Consider the following 21,451-nt stretch of genomic DNA (forward strand, 5'->3'; position numbering starts at 1 on the left):
TACTGGATCAGTTGTGAAATCCAAGTATGGGCAAACAAAGAAGAAGTTTGATACTTTTTGCTCAATGATTAAAACTAAAGGTGGAAAGAAGCCAAACAGAAATAATAACAATAAGAAGAAATGATTTGATTAGCTGGTTGAGAGGACCTGAAATTGAATTTAATAAAGTTAAGATAAGATAATATATGTTAGTTATGAAATGTTCTACATTGTCTGTACTTACAATAAAGTCCACTCAGTTAAGTCTTTTTGGTTCTGCGTTTCTTTGGTTTGGAAGATTCATCCTGAAAATAAAAAAGTTCCAGTTAGTTAAAAGTGTTTGTCAAATGAACTGTACAATAAATTATCTAAGGCATATCTTTTACCTCTACATTCCAATTTACTAATTCAGCAGTTCGGACTTTAGCGGTGCTCATGAGAGGTATGTAAGACACACCATTGAGTTCAATCATAAGAAGAGGCCGAACAGCATCACATTCTCTTAAGCACAAAGCAGTCACCAAAGATTTTCTCCGTGCACAGTTCAGAGCAAAAGCGTTCAGCCCAACATCAAAGTGAAGAGTTTGTAAGTCATAACATAAGAGAATTGGAATTTCTTTGCAAAGAAAGGTCTTGAACAACACTCCATACTCTGGTGAGGATGCGGGATTGGAATTGATCTGAATGATTGAGTTCTCGCTGAAAACAAACCCATGATATCCAAGATTCTCAACAGGAGTCAGCTCACTTTCATCATGTAATTGAGGCATGACAGATTTAATTTGGGTTTTCCACTCCAAACACTGTAATTTCACAGCAGGCTTTCTATTACCAGTGTGACCAGAGTACAGAAATTTCCCTGGAGGACATGATTCAACTTCAGTCACAAAACGGTCCAGTACTCTGCCCATAAGTGACAAGGGAACATTCACAGAGTTGTGCAAGATTTTGAACAGACGTTTCAAAATAGCATGGAACCCTTCGAATCTCATGCACCACTGCAGAGTCAAACAGCCAAACATTAATATTTGGGTTGGAAGGTGAACAAGAAAATGAAATTTGAGAGTCATGTGACCATACAATCTTAGGAATTCACGTAGAAAGTCTGCAATTAAAGTCCTTAATGTTGCCACATCATCATCATCAGGGGCGAGTGACAAACCAATACCAAGAATCATCAAAAGGCGGATGAAGTTCTTCAGTTCAGCAGGTTCACAATGATCCTTCAGAATGAAAGGGATAAGATGAGCAAGCAGAAACATTTGAGAAGCAGTCTGCCTTAAAGTTTGGTTGAGATGTTCTTGCTTGATGGCATTTGGCCTGTCTTTTGTTAGTGGTCCCAATTCCACATGCTCTAAGAAGTCATTGATTGTTTTCAACGAGATTTTCTTCTTTTCAACTGCACCTTTTATCAGTAATCGCACATTTACTTCAAGGACACCATTTTCAGCGAAAACATGCATGATGTCTAGAGGGAAGCACTTTGTCACATCAAAGTGTTTGACCTCAAGAAAACAGCTTTTGGCATTGACACCATAACGAACTGATGGATCTGATGATAATGATGATGAACCACTTGCTTCGTCAACATCCATGGCTTTGCCGGACAAAACGGCTTCTAAATGCTTCTCATGAAGCTCAGCACTTCTGAGCAGAGATTTGACTTCCGTAAAATGTTCAAATAAGTTGTCTGATCTGACCATACACAATCTGCATGGACAAGTAGCTGATGGAGATTCCTTCATGCCAGCAAAATTGGCACTTGCTGGTGTGTCCCCACACACATACAGTAAACAACCAAAAAATTTAGTTGGTGTACCTCTAATGTTGAAAGTCACGCCTTCTGTGGAAAGCTTATTAACACCTTTAATAAAATCTTTTAGCGCTGGTTTGTTTCCTTGGCAATCGATTTGGCTCTTGTTGACAAATGCTAGAGCATTGATAGATTTGAGAGTAGAACGGAGCCAGGGATAGATGTTCCCCAGAGTCCAGGTGAAGGATCTTAGGCTGAGATTTGAGCTCTTGGAAGAGAGGCTATCACCCGGTTGAAGATCGTCACCATACCCAATAAATACCAGAGCATTTGGGTGTTTCATCAAAACAGGATGGGACTGCCACATGTACCCATCAGCCAAATACCTATATTTACCATCTTCTGACTGCAGGGGATTTAGTACACATTTTAAAACGTCTTCACACTGAAGAAGAACTTCCAGGACTTGGAGGAAGGGTGATGCATAACCTTGGTAGACAGCAACCTCTTTAAAGCCGGTGGTCTTTGAATACTTGGGGGTATAGTCTTCTGTTTCAATAGGTATTGGAGCCAGAGAGGTTTGAGCAGACTTCCTGAAAGCTTTCTGCAAGTATCTTGTTTGAACCCCCTCGAATATAGTTTGTCCTTTCAGGTTTTGAAAGAGAGTCTTGACTTGGCTCACACTGATAGTGTCTTCACTTTGATGGGACAATATAAGACCCTGAAAATACAAGCAATGTTAAGGTAAAAATTTAAAAATAAAACAAACAAATAATTTTAAAAAGAGTACACATAAAAAATACCTCTAGAACTGCGTTGTATTGCAGAATTACGTCATCCATTCCTTTGACGATTTCATCTATGTTGGTTTGAGTTGAAACACAAATGTCACGAATTCTGGAGAGAAAGTTAAAAGCTTTCTTTTGAAGAATTTCTTCTGGCAGCTGAGGTTGGTCTGTGAACAAAAATACGACTTGAATTTATAAACAATTAGTGCCATATTTCTCCCATTTGAATAGACAATAATTAGATCGAGCACTTTAATATTAACTTGGCTTTATTTTAACTAATGTTTGGAGTGCTGACTACGCTCAACATGATACGGCTCTTGTACAAACAGGGCAAAGAGACAAAGGCCCTTCAACACCAGACCTAATGGTGAGAACAAACCACCTGCACCTTCTCTGAATGTATTGAACAGAAAAACAAAATGGCTCATTACCTTCGAATGAAGAGACATCCTCATCCAAATAGAATGACATGCTGATGCTGACTGTTTAACCCCACGACGCCGCCAAGGAACACGCCTCGCCGACACGCAGATGGCCTTTCTAGCTAGCTTCTGAAACACATCGAATAAATTAAAATTAGTGGAAGCAACACATCAATTTCCATGGCACACTAGCACATCACACAGTAATTCGAAGCTTCTTAAAACCACTAAGAACCGCAACAGGCGAGGTGCGTCGCAAGAAATTCTGCTCCACAGCAACAACAACAACAACAACCCAACAAAACGGTGTACCAACCAACTCTCGACTCCCAAATTTCTTGAAATCGTCCGAATGTTGGTTAACCCTTGCATTCGAGAAGTACGGTGGGTTCGGAAAAGCGTGCAGAACAGGAGAGGCAAGGCAGCAGGCCAAGAAGCGTCATGCTAGTTCAAAGTAGTTCACTGTTTTCTCTAGACTATTTTGTGCTTTACCTTGGAGGAATAAGAGGCAGACGATTCTGGTTGTTGGCGGACTTTTCTTTTATCGTTAGGGCGGCAATATTGACTCGCCAGAGCGCAGCACCGTCGACCCCATCGAGTTGTCCAAGGGATTTGTAAATCCCTTTGCTAAGCATTTTACGCTATTACGCTTATCGGGGTTGAGTTTTCTATGTTCAAGTGAATTTCAGAGAGCTCAGGCGACACATGTTTCGACATGTCAGCGATCTTTAGTCGGCGGCGTCGTCTGCTGTCCCATGCTCCCCGCGATTTGGACAGTACCGTGGACAACTCATTCGCGTAGTTCCAAGGGTGGCCACCACGCCTCGGCAGGCGGCGCTGAGCTTTGCCTTCGAACCCCTACTTCAGGGGGTCTGCACGGGATAGGCTGGGGCCGGTGGCTCGAGCGCAGGGGTGACGTCACGTTCCTATCTTTTCATACCAACCTAAATAAAAAACAAGGCTGCAATTCTCGGACCTTTTAATCCACAGTAATAGTCAAAATAATACAAATATATGCTTTTTGGAATCTTAAAATGTTCACACGTATTTCAAGTGGCAGGTGATGATCGTGTACGTTAATTTAAAACCATCACTCGAAAGTCGTTCGGGGTGATGCGCGAGGTTGCATCACTGCGTTATTTGAGTTGCTCCAGCAACAGAAAGAAGCGTCCTTTTCCGCGCTGCTCATCGTCACATCAACATTGGAGGACTTTTTGGTCATTTTCTGAAAATGCCGACTGGTGGTTCTTATGATACTGCGAGATGCTGGGTCCCAGGATGCGTAAACCAGAAGATTCCGGACAGGTTCAACACAACCGTCAAGTTGTTCAAGTTTCCTGCTGCGGACTTGCCTAGGTAACATAACCGCACATAAATTGTTTATATTTATTGTTTCGAAAAGCATGCTGTTCTAAGTGCAATTTCCTCTCAGATGCAGGAAATGGCTGAAAGCTGTGGGCTCGACGTACTTGCTTTCCCTCACCACCCAACAGGTGAAAGCCAAGTTCATTTGCTGTGCACATTTTCGTGACTACGAAATCAGGAAGAACAAAGTCAAAACTACATTGGTGACTTCTGCCTTCCCTTCACAATTCCCGCCTGAAGTGTGTCCCCTTCCTGATGAACTGGTGGAGCAATGGCCTCAGAGTATGGCGAAGGAGAATCAGTGTGGAAGGGAGCTCGACTCCAGTGAATGTCAGCTTCAAACTTCTCTGTCTGCGTCAACTCCGAGACCCCTTCAGATACTTGGACTCAATCAAGTGTCGGCTGCCGGAGTGCATGCTGGAGGTTCATCTCAGCAGGCATCCTTGAAGCCTGACTCTGGTTCAAAGATGAATGTTGACATTCACTTTCTGGATGATCCAAGTAAGTGCAACACCCCCGCAAGTCTCCACCTTACTCTTAAAATTTCATGTTGCGTAGGTTCATGACGGGTGCTCTATGAACAGCATGTTTATGTTTGTAGGGGTTAAATATTTATTTTTCAGGCCTCCCACATGGGAGTCACGTGAGTAGAATTCCATCTACTAACATTAATTCAAGGGTTTACTAAAATTCTGTCTGAAAAATTCGCAGTTGACAGCCAGTGGGAGCTCGTGAACTTGGTTTTGTACCGCCACAAGGAAGACAGAGGTTTTCTTCGTGCCATCTCAGCTAATCTGAAAGTCGAGCCACCACGGTGCACAGTGGTAAGTTGTTTTATTGAGACTTGAGTACATTTGTATGTAGAATGTCCTGGTTGTCACTCTCAGTTTTAGTATTAATCTGGTCCATTTTATTTTCTTACAGGTAGTGGTGCAGTAAATGTCAGCGGGTGGCAGTTGAGCTGTGAGCTGTACAAATCAATGAGAACTCCTTCCCTGGGACTCTTTGGACTTCCTCGTAGCATGGGCTAAGTCTTAAATCTTGTGGAACCTCAGTTACCATCTTTGTGATAAGAAACTTTGCCTTCATCTGTCAAGATTGCGAATTGTAATATTTTATGTGATACCTTTGTGTTTATATTCTTATTTTTCTCTTGTGAACCATGAGGTTCCACTTTTTGTGTAACATCTGTGACGACATCTGTGATCGGACCTAGCTTCTCACTTCCATCTTTTTTGTGGATGTGGTCCCTAACTTAGAGAGCTTTTAATCATAAATTTACATATTGATTGTTGGGAGGGAGGGGAATAACTTCACGGCTCACCGCTTCCTTCAAGGTGCAGATTCAGTTCTTTAAATGTGTATTCATTTTCTGTTTGTGTCTTATCTTTTGATGAGACGTCATACCTTACTCATTTTTTATCGTTTTCAGTATTTTATTAGTTTTCTAGTTGTGTGAACCATTTAATAGTTAGGATTTGTCTCTTGCTTCTGTGAAATTTCCTTGATTGGTGCGTGGAAACATACTAAGTATGTCTGCAAGGTGTGTAGGTTAGGTTTAGAATTCAAACCACATTTCTCATGATATTTTTAAGTGTTGAACTATGTGTTGTCTGCTGACTACTTTCTTTTTGTTTTATTATTTTAGTGTGACCGAACTTTAAACGTTCCAGTCAATTTATTTATTTTTGAGTGTTCTCTTGCTTGTCATCATACCATGTACTAGTCAATCAAGGAGAGGTTTCCTGTTCAATTATTTGTCTGTTTGCTATTCAGAATTAAAACTGAATTCTGCGCAATTTGTATGTATCTTTTGCACCACCCAGCCCCAGCACTGGTGCGTGATGAGGTTATGTTGTTGACAAGTATGGAAGCGAAACCACCTCTGCACGCCTTAATTCACTACCTCGTTGACTCAAAAACAAAAAGAATACCAAAATCTCAAATTTCGCTGAAATTTCAGCCAGAATTTTGAAAAACATCCTCAGAACTCAAAAAACTAAAATAAAAACATTTACTGTGAACTGTATTAACTGAGGCAATCTTTCCTCTTCAAAGTAGCGGGGTACCTAAGTTGATGTTGTCGAAAATAAGCTTGAACTAAAAAACACAGCGTTGGGAGAAAAATGCCCACGATTTTATTCCGTTTTTGTATCGTACGTTGGTATGAAAGGATGTGAACGTGACGTCACGCCCAGTACCGCCATATTGCTTTCTTCGAGCGAGTGGGGGAATAGCGTGGCCGTGGGGTCTCTCATAAACGGAGTTCATTACTCTATGCCCTACTTGTTGTTTATTGTTGGTGTCGGTGGAACCATGACGTGTGACTGGCGTTCCCACATTTTTCTTTTTGAAATTTGGAAGTATTCCCGAACAATCAGTTTTACCCCTCTTCCAAATGAACAGAACGACATAAGAAGAGAGTGGCAGTGCGTGTTGTGTGTGCTGACAAGTGTAGGCGTTGCAGCATTCAAACGATTTCTGTTCAGCCTAACCCCATCATGACATGGATTCTGGAGAGGGAGACAAGAAGAAGTGGACGTTCCATTCTGCTTTTATGGACACCTTAAGTCTGTTTGGAAGTACCTTTCCTGCAAGAGTTGAGAATTGATCCGTTCCTAATACAGTGGACCATAGTGTGGCAGTGTGAAACCATAGGGGGAATAATTACTGGAACCTCTCGTGGATCATTTATTTCCAGTCTTTGAACGTCTCTTCGGTGCATAACATCCTAATGGCAGGTATGTGTTGGCCCAGATAAAAATACCTTCAAGAAATGCAAAATAGGTTTGTTCAAGACTGTTAGATAGATTTTTTTGCTCCAGCTTTGGTATTTAACTTAAAATAAGGGGTGACCGCAGCAAGAAATACAGATAAATTTGAGTCCGCATCAGCTTGTGCGGTCAAAACAGAGACCGCATCATGTCGTGCGGTGAATCTTTTCACCGCATGAGTAAAGCAAAGAAATTCCCAGCCATTTGGCTGTCCGCACCACTTTGTGCGGTCACCAAGTCAAACCGCATTTCAAATGCGGAATTGTCCGCATTTGTTTTCTCAGTGCAAAGGCGATACACAAGGCCAAATTTTGGCGATACAATTTTGTATCGCCCTTTCTTGGCGATACATGAGAGTATCGCCATACAGGTGGCAGTATTGAAATGTATCGCCAAAAAGGTGGCAGTATTAAAATGTATCGCCAAAAAGGTGGCAGTATTAGAATGTATCGCCACTACAGTGGCGATATCCTAAATTACTGCCAAAATTTCACTGTAAAAAAAAAATTCTGAAATTTCAGACAAAATTTGACTGAAGTCAATTAACAGTAAGGGGTTCTGAAATTTCAGACCATTTCGGCGGTCTGAAAATTTAGAATAGGGTGGTCTCAAAGTTTAGAATTGGGTGGTCTGAAAATTAAGATTTAGGTGGTCTGAATTATTAGACACGGCCAGTCTGAAGAAAATTCAGACAAAAGCACAAAATTGTAACGTTGAACCTTCACTCCTTTGCGAGAGATGTCTTTGATAGAACTTGCGCGTAACTTATCGGCCGTTCTCTTTACTCGGAATCTCCGAATATCTTGGTATTCGAACCATCGAATCCTCGCTCGTCGGCTTTGCGGGCTATCCATTACACCACGGGACCGCTCTGAGAGCACGGCTGCAGGATGCCGATGACTCCAAGCGCGCTCGCAGGACGCTGGGAGGCCACAAATAAACAAACCAAGCGCGTGTTGCGGTAGTTAAACTGCGGACAATTTGGGCTGTTCGTGAATATTTAAGATTCTGTATCGAGCGCTCAAATATTGCGGTTAAATTTGGTCAAATGAGGCAACCAGTCTGACATTTCAGAACAATACGTCTCCCGTTTCAGACCCATGGTCTGAAAATACACAACCAGTTTGAAATTTAAGATCAATCGGTCTTCCTTTTCAGGAGAATAGTCTGAAAAGGCGATTCAGACTACATGGTCTTGTACTTAGTCTGAATTTTCAGTCACCCCTGTCAGACTTTTTGTCTGGATGGTCTGAATTTGCTTTTAAGACTGCGAAAGGCTTAAAATTCATCCGAGGATTCTTCTTTTGAATACTTCTGGTCTTAATTAAGAAATCAGACCACCAGGTCTTACAAAATTGGTCTGAATTTTAAGATTTTTTTTAACAGTGTTGGTCAGAATGTAAAAAATGGTCACAGGACAATAGAGAATCAATTCAGCGTCAACAAAACAGAATAGATTTGATGCGCAGTATGAATTTTCTTGTAAGTCAGAATGGATGAGTGCTGTGACTGTGATGAAGTTCTCATTCGTTGGTGGCTGCCTGGTTCAAGAAAATTTGTTGGTGTTGATTGATCCTAACTTATCTTTGCTGGCTTAACTTACAGTGAAGATAGCTGCACTTCTTCAGTCCAGGTTGATGAGGATAGGGATCACTATCGTCTGGTCACCTCAAACAGCATTGAAGCTCCCTCTTGTTTACATTCCATAGGCGGCTGTTGTGTTGTTGGTGTGCTGATGGTTGGAGTCTGGCTCGTATGAAAGAGTCTGATTTCACCACACTAACGGGCTGACAATGAAACCGCAACATTTGGCCTAAGCTTCAAACTTGAAAAAGCCTCAGGATGCTACAAAACTGTCGGATACATTCTAATTTGAAACCAAATTGGTTAAAAGTCTAACACGACGACAGGGCCACGACGGATCCATCTTGAACTTAAACGAAAAAAACAAAGGACTGTCCGTCCACCCCGCGATGGTGCGTGCGTATAAAGAAAGTTGTCGTGCCAATACAGCACTTGTTTTTGTTCGAGAAGGCTTCGGGGAGGAAGGGGAAGGGCTGGCTGTGCGACAGTACGAAAGTGAGTTTCGAAATTTTGCGACAATTGCGCTGTAAATACTGCTTTTTGTGATTCAGTTATCCGATTTTTCGCACAATTCTACTCAGCCTTCTCTTTTTCTATCATTTCTCTGCACTGTTGGTTTCGCTATTTTTTTTTCCTGCTCGTTTGATTCGCTTTGGACCTGCGGGTAACCTTAGCTGTGCACTACAGCAAGCTTGTTCGTCCGCGGTTTGCTTGTTGTGGCATGTTTCCCTAATCTCTTGCATTGTTTTGTTGAAGGGAAAAAGAAGCCACAACTCAGTGGACATCTGCGAGGGCTGTCCGAAGTGAAGCTGACCCGAGCCGTTGATGTGGCACGAGATGTGGAGGTGCTGGTCTGAATCAAGCATGGGAACATTGGTCGTCCTCTGCGGGGTCTTCTGCTATCACCACTGGAGATTTGTTTTCCAGCTCAAAAAGGTTTTGGTAAGATAAGGGAGAGGACTTTGTCTGTGGGTAGCTATTGAAGTGTATTTGCAGTGATCCTCATTGCCTTTGTTGTCATCAAGCTGAAATGGCGGCTTAAAGAAATCTCTCGAAACTTGGCGTCCAGCCTGGCCAAGGCTGGCCAAGGCTGGGAGCGATGCTGTTGGAGTGGTATAGAAGATACTCTTTATGTTTTAACTGGCAATACATTCAGCCATCAAATACTGAAATAAATTTCATTAATATCAAATAAACCAATCCAATTTTTAATTATTTTTTTAAATTTTCCTCTAACATTCTAATTTTTTAATTCCTATTCAAAAACCCTTAAATATAGTTGTAATCTAAAGCCTTTTGCAATCATTGACCGGTGTACTATCCCTCCCCCAAAAGGGTTAAAGGGAAAAAAATGCTCTTAAATTGCACTAGGGCTCAGTTTAAAAAAGTGCCTTAAGTAGCGTTACTTCTGCTGCCATGTTAAATTTTAGTATTCATTAGTAGAAATATTGAAAAGTTCATTCAATATTCAAACTCAAGGGTAAGGTGTTTTTATATTTTCCTGTTTGTATTTCCTACAAAATTTAAGTTATGTGATTTTAACTTTAATCCTTTTCATATTTTGGGTTTTTGTCAGTGTTGTTTCCCTTTTGAGCTGTTATTCTCCAGTTCATATTAACCATTTATAATTACGGGATGAAAAGGAGCAGCTTTCATCTACATCTTAGACGAAAGAAATTGTGATTAGTTTACATAGGGTCAGGGCGGGGAAGAACTGGACAGGGGAAGAACTGGACACCCTATTTTTCTTCAAATACCGTAGGCACAGGAATAAAACTATCAAAAATTGTTCCGTGGCATCAGCGGTTCATTACACGACAGTTGTCAGGCCAGTACATACGGCATTTGAAGTAAAATGTGGAGGTTTTCCCGTTCTTCCCCTGTCCAGTTTTCCCCGCCCCGACCCTACGGCATTCCTACTGACTGATTTAGATGTGTTTGCATTTAGCTTTAATTCAATATAATAAAACATATGTTGTATTTTTCTCTCTAGTTGTTTGTACCACCTAACTTAGATTTTAACTGAAATATTATATTTAAGTGTTAATTTATGTGTCTGTGTTGTTTGCCTTTGAGGTTTATCTTCTCTAGTTCCTATTCACCACTTATAATTACTACATGTAAAGGAGCAGCTTTCACCCAAATCTTAGACTAAAGAAAATTTTGATTAGTTTACTCACTGCATTCCTGCTGACTGCTTAGATTGTTTTTATTTTAGATTTAAGTCAATTTTCTAATTCGAGTAAAACATATGTTCTATTTTTCTCTCAAGTTGTTTGTACTACCTAACTTAATTCATGTGATTTTTCTTTAATATTAGATTCAAGTGTTAATTTGTCTTGTTGTTTGCCTTTGAGCTTTATCCTTAGTTCGTATTGTCATTTGAAATAAATTAGACCAGCTATTATCGTAAACTTAGACTAAAAGGATTGCGTGCAATAATTGTTATGTTGCTTTTCTGTGTTCCTTCTAACTACGTCTATGCAATTGTTGATCACTGCTAGTCAAATTGTTGAATAAGCTTGTGAAATTATCCAAACAAAATAAAGATATGTCATCATTATTATTTTATATGATCAGACCAACCATCATTCTATGTGCCTTGATAATCTTAACAACTTAATTTGTGCAAAGTCAGGTAGAGGTGCCACGATTTTGGCTATCACTTGTCCAATTTGGCATTTCCAAAAACTTTTAATTTCCGCTTCCAGTAACTAATTCTATTAAAGCCTGTTCCAGCCCTGGCAGACTAAACTAGGCCTTGGTCTTGCTAGCTGTTAGCTCAACATTTAAACTACAAGGAAAGTTACACGGGGTTGGCAAAATAAAGAGTATAACTGAGGTTCAACAATAATAAATTTTCAATTAATTTATTAGCAAGCAACGGTACAAAAGATCATAGAAAGAAGCAGAACAGGCAGAGGCGAATGGACTACACTGGTAAAACTAAAGCGCAGTATTACCCACTGTTTTCAAGCGTAATCAGGTTACGCTTGAAATCAAGCGTAACAGGCTCATCCGCCAAGATTCCCCCTATCTAAATGCATGGGGGAATTTCTAGTCTATGCTTGATTTGAAGCGTAACGTCTTCAAGAGTAACTTTATGCTTGACTCAAGCATAGAGTTACGCTTTAGTTTTACCAGTGTAGGGCAGGGGGTGCACAGTGGGCCAGAAGACCGGTGGAGGCGGCCAAAACTCTAGACGCGTTTTGAGCTTCAGAGTCGCTAGATGGGACTCGAACCGAACGTGTGACCCCACCAATGGATTGGTCTTCGAACGAGGACTCCATTGGTGGGGTCGCACGTTCGGTTTGAGTCCTTTTTAGCGACCCTGAGGCTAAAAACTCGTCTGGGGTTTTGGCCGCCTCCACCGGTCATCTGGCCCACTGTGGGGTGGCGGATGGGCTGCCTACCCACACGGGGCTAAGGTTCGTCACGCCCTGCAAGTCTTAAATCGATATCCGCTAGTAGTAGATGCGTTGTAACGCGTAAAACTTGCGTAATAACGCGTAATAACGCGAAATACTTGCGTAATAACGCGTAATAGGCGTAATAACGCGTAATAGACGTAATAACTCGTAATAGACGTAATAACGCGTAATAGGCGTAATAATGCGTAATAGGCGTAATAAGCGTTGTAATAGACTGTACACCAAAATCCTGAGTAAATAAGGGAGGGTGGGGCACCATGACCACTGGGGCACCATGACCACCCCCCTCGCTCTCGGGAACTACTTTGCCGACGGCAACCGGTCGACCGGACTTTCGAGAGAATAGAATTCTAACTATTTTTAGCCAGAGCCCTACCTTCTAGCTTCAAGGGTACGACCATAGCACCTCGCCAAAATTTTTGTTACAGCGTTTTGGCTAAATTGGGCGTTTTTCAAATCTGGGATATTTTTTCTCACTCTCACATTTGACAAGATAGGTTCGATGTCTTAGGTTTTTCTCAAAATGTCGGCTCTTCGGCAAAATATCCAACATCACATTTAATTCTAAGTAGTTGTTTGCTTGCTCGGGGAGCCTTAGAGTCGTAAACTGCACTGTGGGGCACCATGACCACTTTTTAGTGGGGCACCATGACCACACATATTTGAGTGTTTTTTCTCATATTTTGGCCTGATAATGATTTATTTTCGTCGAAAATTTGCTTTTTGCTTCTGAAAATGTATAAAGGTTGAATAATTGCTGCAGAATAGATAGTTTTATCACAAATTTGTGATAATTTGTGAATCACCAAGATGATTAAGAATGGTTCTGAAACTGAGACTTGAAATGGTGGTTTCTCTTGCACTAAATGAGCTCCAAACCGCAAAAGTTGGCCGCGAAGGCGATCCGTGGCTACTTTGCACCAAGATGGCTCTGGCATTATGAGAAACAGCATTTAATTCACTTGTTTGCAGTGTAGTAACCGCGATAATTTTCTTAAAATTTTCCAAATTGAAATCTGCATACGAATTTGGACTCGTCTTAGCAAGACAAACATAAAATGTCAACACATGTCATAGCTTTGGATGTGAAATTTGAAAGCCTTAGGGCGTTAACTGTTTTAAACCGTCCATTTCAAGGCATCTTAGAACGTTTGATACTTCGAAGGTTTTTACAGTGTTTTTTAGTTTAGTTGCCTGGCCTGATGGTAATGACAGCGATATAAACAATTTCAATGAGAATACTGGTAGAAAGTACACTTTTTTGGGCCAAAAAATTACTATGGTCATGGTGCCCCACGGGGTGGTCATGGTGCCCCATAGGTGGGGCACCATGACCACTTTGCGTTTTATTTTCCAAAGTGTTCTGTGAGCCTGCCGTGCATTGCAGACAAGTTCCAATGGGTGGAAGAGGTCCTTGGAGGTCCAAAGAATCCCCTCATGCTAGAAACTTAACTGTTCGAACCACACGGTGGAGTAGAGGGAGGCACAAAAAAAAAGTGGTCATGGTGCCCCACCCTCCCTTACCCCCTCGCTTCGAAACCAAGCTAGATGTAACAGACCAGGCCAGAATACCAACGTGCTTTGACTGTGGGGACACTTCTGCCTCCATAAAGTGCCATCTTTGTCAGCAAACCGTCATTTTGCGAAAACCAGATGACAGCACTCCATGGCAAACGTGCAACTTATATAAACACATCAGGCACTGCAAAACCAAAACCGGAGGTGGAGCTGACGTAAGGACTTTTATTTGGAAAAAAATCTGAGGACAACAGATTGACTTCAAAAGGCAACAAGGACACTGAAGAAGAAAATGTTGTGGGACAACCACTACTTGTAAAAGTGCAAATTAATGCTATGGAAAAAAGTACACTCGCAAGAGCTGAAGAAATTTTGCCTTTTCCCAGTCCTGTAAAGAAACGCCGAACAACCGAAATTGTGTCAGACACTGAAGATGATAATACCGAGGTTTTTCAATAGATGAGGGGGTTAGTAAGGCTGCACCTGCTCTCTCATATGTGGCTTCACCTGTAAGCAACACAAAAACAACACCAACCGGTTGGAGTCGCTCTGCAAGATACAAGAGAAAGTTGGCAATTGTTGCATCTAGTTGCCACAAACTCAGTGACTACTTTTCCCTGCGGTATGTGACATCTGCACTGCAAGAAAATTCTGCTTTAAAGTTGCAAATTGAATCAATGTCTCAGGACCTAGAAAGACAAAACAAACCTGCTGCAAGTAAAATGAGCAACTATGAAATTTCTCCTCGCTGCCTTTGAGGCAAGACAGGGTGCCTTGTGCTCGTAGATATTATCTCACTTGAAAAAAGTTTTCTGCATACATGTTCCAAACATCTGGTAGAAAATTTTATTCTCCAATGTATGCGAACTGTCCTGGAGGGTTTCCATGCATCTCTACTCTGAAAAATACTGTCTCTGAGAGTATCGAAACCCTGAACGAGGAGAGATAAGGTTTGACTTGGTGGTCAAATATTTGCAAAATACCGTAGAACGGGGTAATATGAGACAAATTTCGAGGTTTTTCGTGAATTTCCGACTTTCAATTTCATTTTGAGGTGCTGAGGTGTTCATTACTTTTTCATTGACCCTTTGGCTACACTCCCACCAAATTTCAGATTTTTAGGTGCAGTAGGGACCTTTCAATAACCCTCGGAATTGCGTCCCATATTTCCCTGCAATGTGGGGTAATATGAGACAAAAGAGGAAAATCGTATAGAAGTAAGGAAAATTGGCTCATTTAGGCGGGTTCGGAGCTTTTTAATTTCTTTTCATACATTTTAAATATGATTAAGGACTATTCTGAAGAAGATTTAAAATCTGGAGGGGAGCAAAAATGGGTGTCACTTAAGAGACCTGAAAAATGTGAAAGAAGTTGTGAATTGTGCTCTGGTTTAACCTGTCACATGAAAATACTAAACGTAGAGCATAGATACTGGTCAGGTGGTAAAACAAATTCGTTTTAAAATCGTTCTTGAAATTATTAACAGTGGAGGATGTTTGGCCTCATGTTTGAGGCGAAAAGAGGTGTGTCGATTTTTCCAGCAAGGTAACAAAATTGTATTCTTTCTGAAACAGGCGGCCAGGGATTTGACATAACGAAACCAAATTTTGTCTTGATTATGTTGACAAGATTGCCTACAGATTTAAACCTCGTTCGGACGAGAACCCAAGTTCCATCCGAGGTTTCTGGGGAGGTTTTTACTAACTTTATAAAACTTGTGAGAATTTAGAGGTTTTCCATTGGATTTTAATAATCCTGGCCAGTCTCTGATTGCCTTCGTGCGTTTCATGTGAGCTGCCAAGGCCTCCTACATCACGGAAATAAGTTCACGGTGGTCTTCCGAACGACCGCTAGAGAGCAACACGACAAAAACCGAAAAAAAGGCGCTTTGTCTCGATTTTCCTTTATGTCTCATATTACCCCGTTCTACGGTAGGGGGCATCCCATGAAAATCTGCATTGGAGAAGATGGGACACGGGTCATCAGTAGAGTTTAATACGATCCTCAGACAAACCAACTTGTTGGGCTTGTCGCCAAGTTGAATGACAACGGTTGCCCTGAGTCGGTAGCATTTCCTGCTGCCTCAGTTATCCAGAAACATCTAGAAGAGAACAACTTAAGTAACTATGCATACACCCTCATGGCCCAACCACTTGTTAATAGAGCCCCACCCATATGTTTAGCATTATTTGGGACCAATAATCCCTTCACTTCTTTAGATGTTTCCAGAAGGTGGAATTGTCTTCAAGAAGAAGCCTCAAAGCATGGTATTTCCATTCTAGTTCATGCCTCTGACGGTGACACAAGATTCATAAAAGGCATGCAGAGCATGACATTTGCGTCATCTTGCGGTACATTTGGAAACATTAAAGTCTGACATTTTCTCAAGAAGAGTAAGCATTCAAGACCATCACCATGTTGCCACAAAACTGAGAAACAGATTTCTCAGTCCTTCCATTGTGCTTCCTGCTGGTTCATATATTGTGTCGCCTGCTGAATTAAGAGTCCTCATCACAACTTTGAGTAGAGATCAACATAATTTGAGAGAGAATGGCCTGAATTCCAAGGACAAAATGAATTACAGATCAATTGAGAAAATGATGGAGAAAAATGTGGGTCAACTATTGAAGTCAAAGGTGCCTGAAAGTCTTGGATCAGCAACGTATTTGGAAATGACACGACAAGTTGTGGCTTCATTCCTGAACAAAACGTTACCTCCTATTCAAAGAATTATTTTCATTTGGAGGTGGGTCTTTTTAGCAGATGATACCTTCACCACACTTGCAACATACTTAAAAATACTATACACATGAAGGTGTCAGCGTGCTTTTACTCTCGAGTCCAGAAACCAAGCGCGTATCCTAACAATATAATAGGGGCTGGCCGGCGGGGCGGGCTGGTGTGTCTGGCTGGCGGTGAGGCGCAGCCTGCGCGGACAATGGCACCCCCTACCCCCTCCTCGCGTGCGACGGCCCGCGCGCAACATTGACAATCCCTCTCCGCCTGCCACGTCTCAAAGGGTGACTCGGGCAGGCCTCGGCTCTGCTCAGCTCGTGCCGACTTCGGCGCCAGTTCGGCCTCGTTCAGATGTTCGTTGAATGAGATTTTAAGTACTATCTTTGGATTGAGCTCATACTACCCCGCAGAAGAAAACCAAACGAGTATCATCTGCTTTCATTAACGTTCGTTGAATGAGTTTTTTCTTAGATTGTGGCGGGACTGGTTACAGAAGAATGACTACTCCTACCAAGATAATTTTATCACCAGTGATACATACTTTTGCATTGAAATAAATGCACATTCTTTGATCACATCCATCATCTACCTGCGTGATTTGGGGGAAGATGATCTATTTGTGCCATGGTTGTTTTCAAGTCAGTGCTGTGAAGCGTTCTTCAGACTGGCAAGGCTGCTGACATCCTCTCCAACAACAGTTGAAAACTTCACCATTTTGGAGCTTCTGCATCGAAAAAGAAGAATAGACTTTTAGGCTGATGTTGAAGCTTCACTTGGCGACGCATTTGCTTTTCCAACCAGTCATCGCTCATCGAAAGCAAAGCAGCAGGTAGCACCCAAGTTTGTTCTACCAAGTAGTCAGGAAATGCATGAAGCTGTTGTGAAGGCTGAGGCACTTGCTCTGAAAACAGCACGCAAGCTTAGCATGGAAGCAGACAACATTCCTGAACCCTCTTTCTCCCTAGCTTCATTTCCTGTCGAAGAAGATGTTGACGGGGAATGCAGCTTTGTAGACATGAACCTAGAAGAAGACATAACTGCAGACCGCCTTTTAAGAGTAAAAGTGCCAGAGCTCCCCATGTTTCGCAGCGTTACGCTGCGGCAGAACCTTCCGCCCCTCCAACAGTGTCACTACTCTCGATTTCTGACACGCTTTATTTACTTTAGCACTTCGGAAATGTTCTCGCATATTTAATGCATGAAGGGTGACGTTACGCTGGCTCGGAGTCCCACTGCACCGCAGCGTTACGCAGAGCAAGTTTTAGCTCCCTGGGCTTCCGCTCCATCCTTCGTGTGTTGCGCATTACACGTACAGCTCCACTGTGCAACCAAAGGCGATACTCTTTATCGTAGGCGAGACAATTGAGTATTATTAGGAAACAGCCTGACCGATAAATCCTTCGTTCTATATGGCCCAGTATCGCCAGTATTAGGGGATGCTTCGGGATAATGCCAAGATTTTGCAATAAACTTATGACAAATCTGCGGGGCTGGTTCGTGGTGAAGGGCCATCGTCAAAGAAGGTACTTGAGTATCGCCTTCAGATTAGCGATCTCAACAACTGTTGCAGTTACAGGCAAGGGGTCAGCTTTTCTTTGGAGTTCGCAGTGTACCGGAGTTCTGTTCCCATGTGGTCGAAGCCTTAATTCCGCTTCCTTGAATTTTTTTATTTTATGCTCTGTAAGTAAAACACTCTGGGAAGCGGTTGCATAAGGTCCACATGGAATCAAATTCCTGATGCACTTTGCACATCTAAGGGAAGCTGTTCCGAGCTGTTCCCTTGCTTCTCACTGCTTCAGGTTTTGCGTTTTAGTCATTTATTCAAACTGTTGTCGACGGCCCGGTATTGTTTCGGTTTAGGTGTTATACCTGTACCGTACGCATATTCATCACCCAATAGGATTCTCAAGTATCTCCTTGACATTTTAGGGGCCCGCCTTCAGGCATAGTTACTTGCAACGCGTTGCAACGCCCCACGGAAAACGTTTACTTGTGAGACTGTTTGCCGGCCAAACTGCCGGGAAATAGCAGAGGCGTTGCCCGCGCTTTTTGCACTCTCATTCCAGGAACGTGACATCACGTTGAAACGAACGTGACAAAATGTCACATTTTGTGACAAAATGTCACGTTCGTTTGAGCATTGTGTCACATTCGTTTGGGTGTGAATTGGCCAAAAATCAGCTTGTTCACATTCAGACGAACGTGACACAATGCTCAAACGAACGTGACATTTTGTCACGTTCGTTTCAACGTGATGTCACGTTCCTGGAATGAGAGTGTGGGCGAATTGTATCGACAGTTCTTTTATACACTCTCAGACCGACATAACCACTGTAAAAAATTCCGTCCTTTTGTACGGAAATGGTACAGAAAAATATAGTACGGAGGTACGGAGAAAAGTACGGATCGTTCCGTACTTGCTCCATATGAACCTATGTAAATGGGTACGGAAAAAAAGTACGGAACGTTCCGTAGTTGGCAAGTACGGACGTTCCAGGCAAATTATTGACCAGACATGTTCCGTACTTTTTCCGTACTTTTTTCTCGCAGTGACTCTGTTTTCTCTTGCTTACGTGTTTTGAGCAAACGTAAAATGTTCTATTGCCTCTTTAACTATGCATAATTCTGATCATTTTAAAGATAGGCTTGTTAATAGATCGTGTAGAAATTGAAAAGTACATTGCAAATGACAAAAAGTCGGGCTTAACGGACGAAACACATTCATTTTACAACGTACAAAATAGTAGCAAAAACTTTGTAGCAAGAGATTCTAAGTCAATACGAGATTGACAGTGGATTAATTCCAAATTGTTCTGTCGTTTTGCTACAGACTTTTGTTACGGACGTTTTTGAGAACATCATTATGTACGGGCATATTGTCCACATTTATGAACAATTTAGCGATTTGTTTTATGCAATAATGCTTCCAAAAGTTTGTGGACAAATTTGTCCTTAGTTTGTGTTGGAATTTGTCACCATTTAGTAACGCTGAAAAACGTTCCCGCCTGCGACACAAAATCGTTCGGTAAGAAAAATGTCCTTAGCCATTTGGTGCGTACGGTGTACAGGCTCGATTTGCTGCTGCAGCACACGTGAGGAACGATCCGAGGTAGCAGGCGCCGCGGCGTGGCGAGTTCCGCAGTTCAAGAAAGAAAAGACAGTCGGCAGCGCTGCAGGCTGGTGCGGCGGTCCTTTTCGGGTCATGCAGATTCGCTGCAACTTGGAGCGCTGCGGTGCCGTCGGCGTCCTACTAGGCGGGCAGTGACCAGGCTGACTCAGGAGAAAACTCTGCCTATTGGTGAGTACTGCACTTCTCCGGGGTACTCGAAGAAACGTGGCAGAGGGTGTCGGCTGAAAAGGTAACGCGTCGTTGTTGTGCTGTGCTGAAGTACGTAGGAACGTCAGCACCGCGGACAATAGGGTACTTTCGTAGATCCTGAACCGGAAGCAAGCAGACGCCATATTTGCCGGAAACTAACCTCTCTTTGGATCCGAAACTATAGCAGAGCTGCTAAAATGTTGCTCGCGAAACTCATATGCACTGCAAATAAGTATCAACCGACTGTTAATGTTCAAGTGTGGCCGATACGTTTGATTATCGTCTCTTTCCCATGTCAAGTTTTTATCTACTTCCGCCAACTTGGCGTCTGTGCGCTTCCGGTTCAGGATCTACGAAAGTACCCTTTTGACTATCGGTACACGGGTTGTCGCGAGTAATGGATAGACTATTTCGCTGGATCCACATCGATCCCTCGAAAACACAAATGCACCGGAAGTTTGGTCGTGCCGACCCATTAGTGGTAGCGCCTACCCTTGATGGAAAAAGGCTTTTGATTGGCCGACGCGACCCCACATCCGGTGCATTTGTTTTCCCGAGGAATCGAAGTGGATCCAGCGAATTAGTCTATTTTTTCACCGGATACACCTCGATGGCTAGTAAATCAAGTGGACCGGAAGTCGGGTCGCATCAGTCAACCCGAAAACCAACCTATTACTGGTATCTTATCTCGTCTTGCTACCCTTGCGGCAAGGAGGCGTGACCCGACTTTTGGCGTACATTTGGTTCTATACGGGAGATCGAAGCGGGTCCAGCGAATCATTCTGCGAATACGGCGGGCACGGGCTCGTCTTGGCGTAACAGGGTGCGAAGCGAGTTCAATGCGGCTTTGTCGACAGGTCCTAGTTAAGATATCATACACAGGCGTTCTCTCCCAAAACAATCTGATCTTGAACGCAAGCGAATTTCACTCAGTTTGACCGTTTGATACAGCCGCAAATCATTATGGTTTTTGATTTGCGTCTTATAGTCGTGATGATAAAAGAGCCAAGAAACAAGGACTGAAAAATACGTTCCGCTTCCTATATACACTGCAAAGCCAGTGGTAAGTTAACTTGCCACAAATTTGGCAAGCCGTTTCAAATGCCAAAATTTGGCAAGCTTTGGTCATCTTCATAAGCTTGCCAAATTTGGGCAAGCTGGGTGGTATTTCCGGGCCAAGCTTGCCAATTTTTGGCATTCAAAACGGCTTGCCAAATTTGTGGCAAGTAAACTTACCACCGGCTTTGTAGTGTAGTATCCGTCCCTAATGATCAAGCTCCATGGATCAAGCTTGGTGAACTTCTTCTGCGTTTCAGATCGATTCTGTAGAGGGAACGCCCCGATGAGATCTTTTGAATTGGACCCCTCGTCGTATGCGATTTGACAGGGTGCGCTCCCCTTGTAACAGGCTTTTGAGTCTGGGCCTTTCTGGCAATTATTTTTTTTGTGTGTTCCAGAAGAGATACGTCTTCCTCGCATCTATTTCAGCTGCATGTCTGCAACGCTCAAGGATTATTTTTGTATGGGTAAGTTCCGCATCTTTTGAAGGGGGCTCACACACGTTAGAAGCACACCGTAAAATTTATTTTGGATGTAGATAAATCAAGATTTAACAATTTCTGTGTTTAAACAAGCTTACACTGAGAAAACCTTACTAACTATTTTGGGCCTTACAAAGAAAAGTAGTTTGTATAACAAAGTATTTTGAGCATACGTAAGCTTACAAAGAATATACTTCGTAATTTACGAACTATTTCTTCATATAGCGAAGTATTTTAG

The 21,451-nt window shown here is 42.3% G+C and overlaps 1 protein-coding gene and 1 long non-coding RNA gene across 3 annotated transcripts; both read left to right on the forward strand.

Moving 5' to 3' along the window:
* Window positions 1-3,815: 3,815 nt before the first annotated feature.
* Window positions 3,816-6,109, forward strand: LOC117640385. 2 transcript variants are annotated; one of them, XR_004587426.1, is made up of 4 exons: window positions 3,816-4,301; window positions 4,378-4,811; window positions 4,912-5,134; window positions 5,235-5,270. XR_004587426.1 is itself a non-coding variant. In XM_034376863.1 (4 exons), exons 1-4 carry the CDS (start codon window positions 4,177-4,179, stop codon window positions 5,247-5,249), a joined length of 687 nt encoding a protein of 228 aa, XP_034232754.1. In that variant the 5' UTR covers window positions 3,823-4,176; the 3' UTR covers window positions 5,250-6,109. The 2 variants fall into 2 exon arrangements, 1 of the variants encoding a protein (XP_034232754.1); XM_034376863.1 differs by having other exon boundaries at window positions 3,823-4,301; window positions 5,022-5,134; window positions 5,235-6,109.
* Window positions 6,110-19,238: 13,129 nt separating this feature from the next.
* On the forward strand, window positions 19,239-21,205 carry LOC117640098. The gene is made up of 3 exons (XR_004587396.1): window positions 19,239-19,378; window positions 19,441-19,651; window positions 21,130-21,205. It is a non-coding gene; the product is annotated as an uncharacterized LOC117640098 (long non-coding RNA).
* The last annotated feature ends 246 nt before the right edge of the window (window positions 21,206-21,451 follow it).

The sequence above is a fragment of the Thrips palmi genome, unplaced genomic scaffold, assembly GCF_012932325.1.
Source record: "Thrips palmi isolate BJ-2018 unplaced genomic scaffold, TpBJ-2018v1 HiC_scaffold_12, whole genome shotgun sequence".
NCBI lineage: Eukaryota > Metazoa > Arthropoda > Insecta > Thysanoptera > Thripidae > Thrips > Thrips palmi.

Excerpts from the sequence above, each read along its gene's own strand:
- LOC117640385 (XM_034376863.1), top strand. The coding sequence starts at position 4,177 with ATGCCGACTGGTGGTTCTTATGATACTGCGAGATGCTGGGTCCCAGGA. Across the intron at positions 4,302-4,377 it reads CCTGCTGCGGACTTGCCTAG|ATGCAGGAAATGGCTGAAAG; the intron begins GTAACATAACCG and ends ATTTCCTCTCAG. Across the intron at positions 4,812-5,021 it reads TCACTTTCTGGATGATCCAA|TTGACAGCCAGTGGGAGCTC; the intron begins GTAAGTGCAACA and ends AAAAATTCGCAG.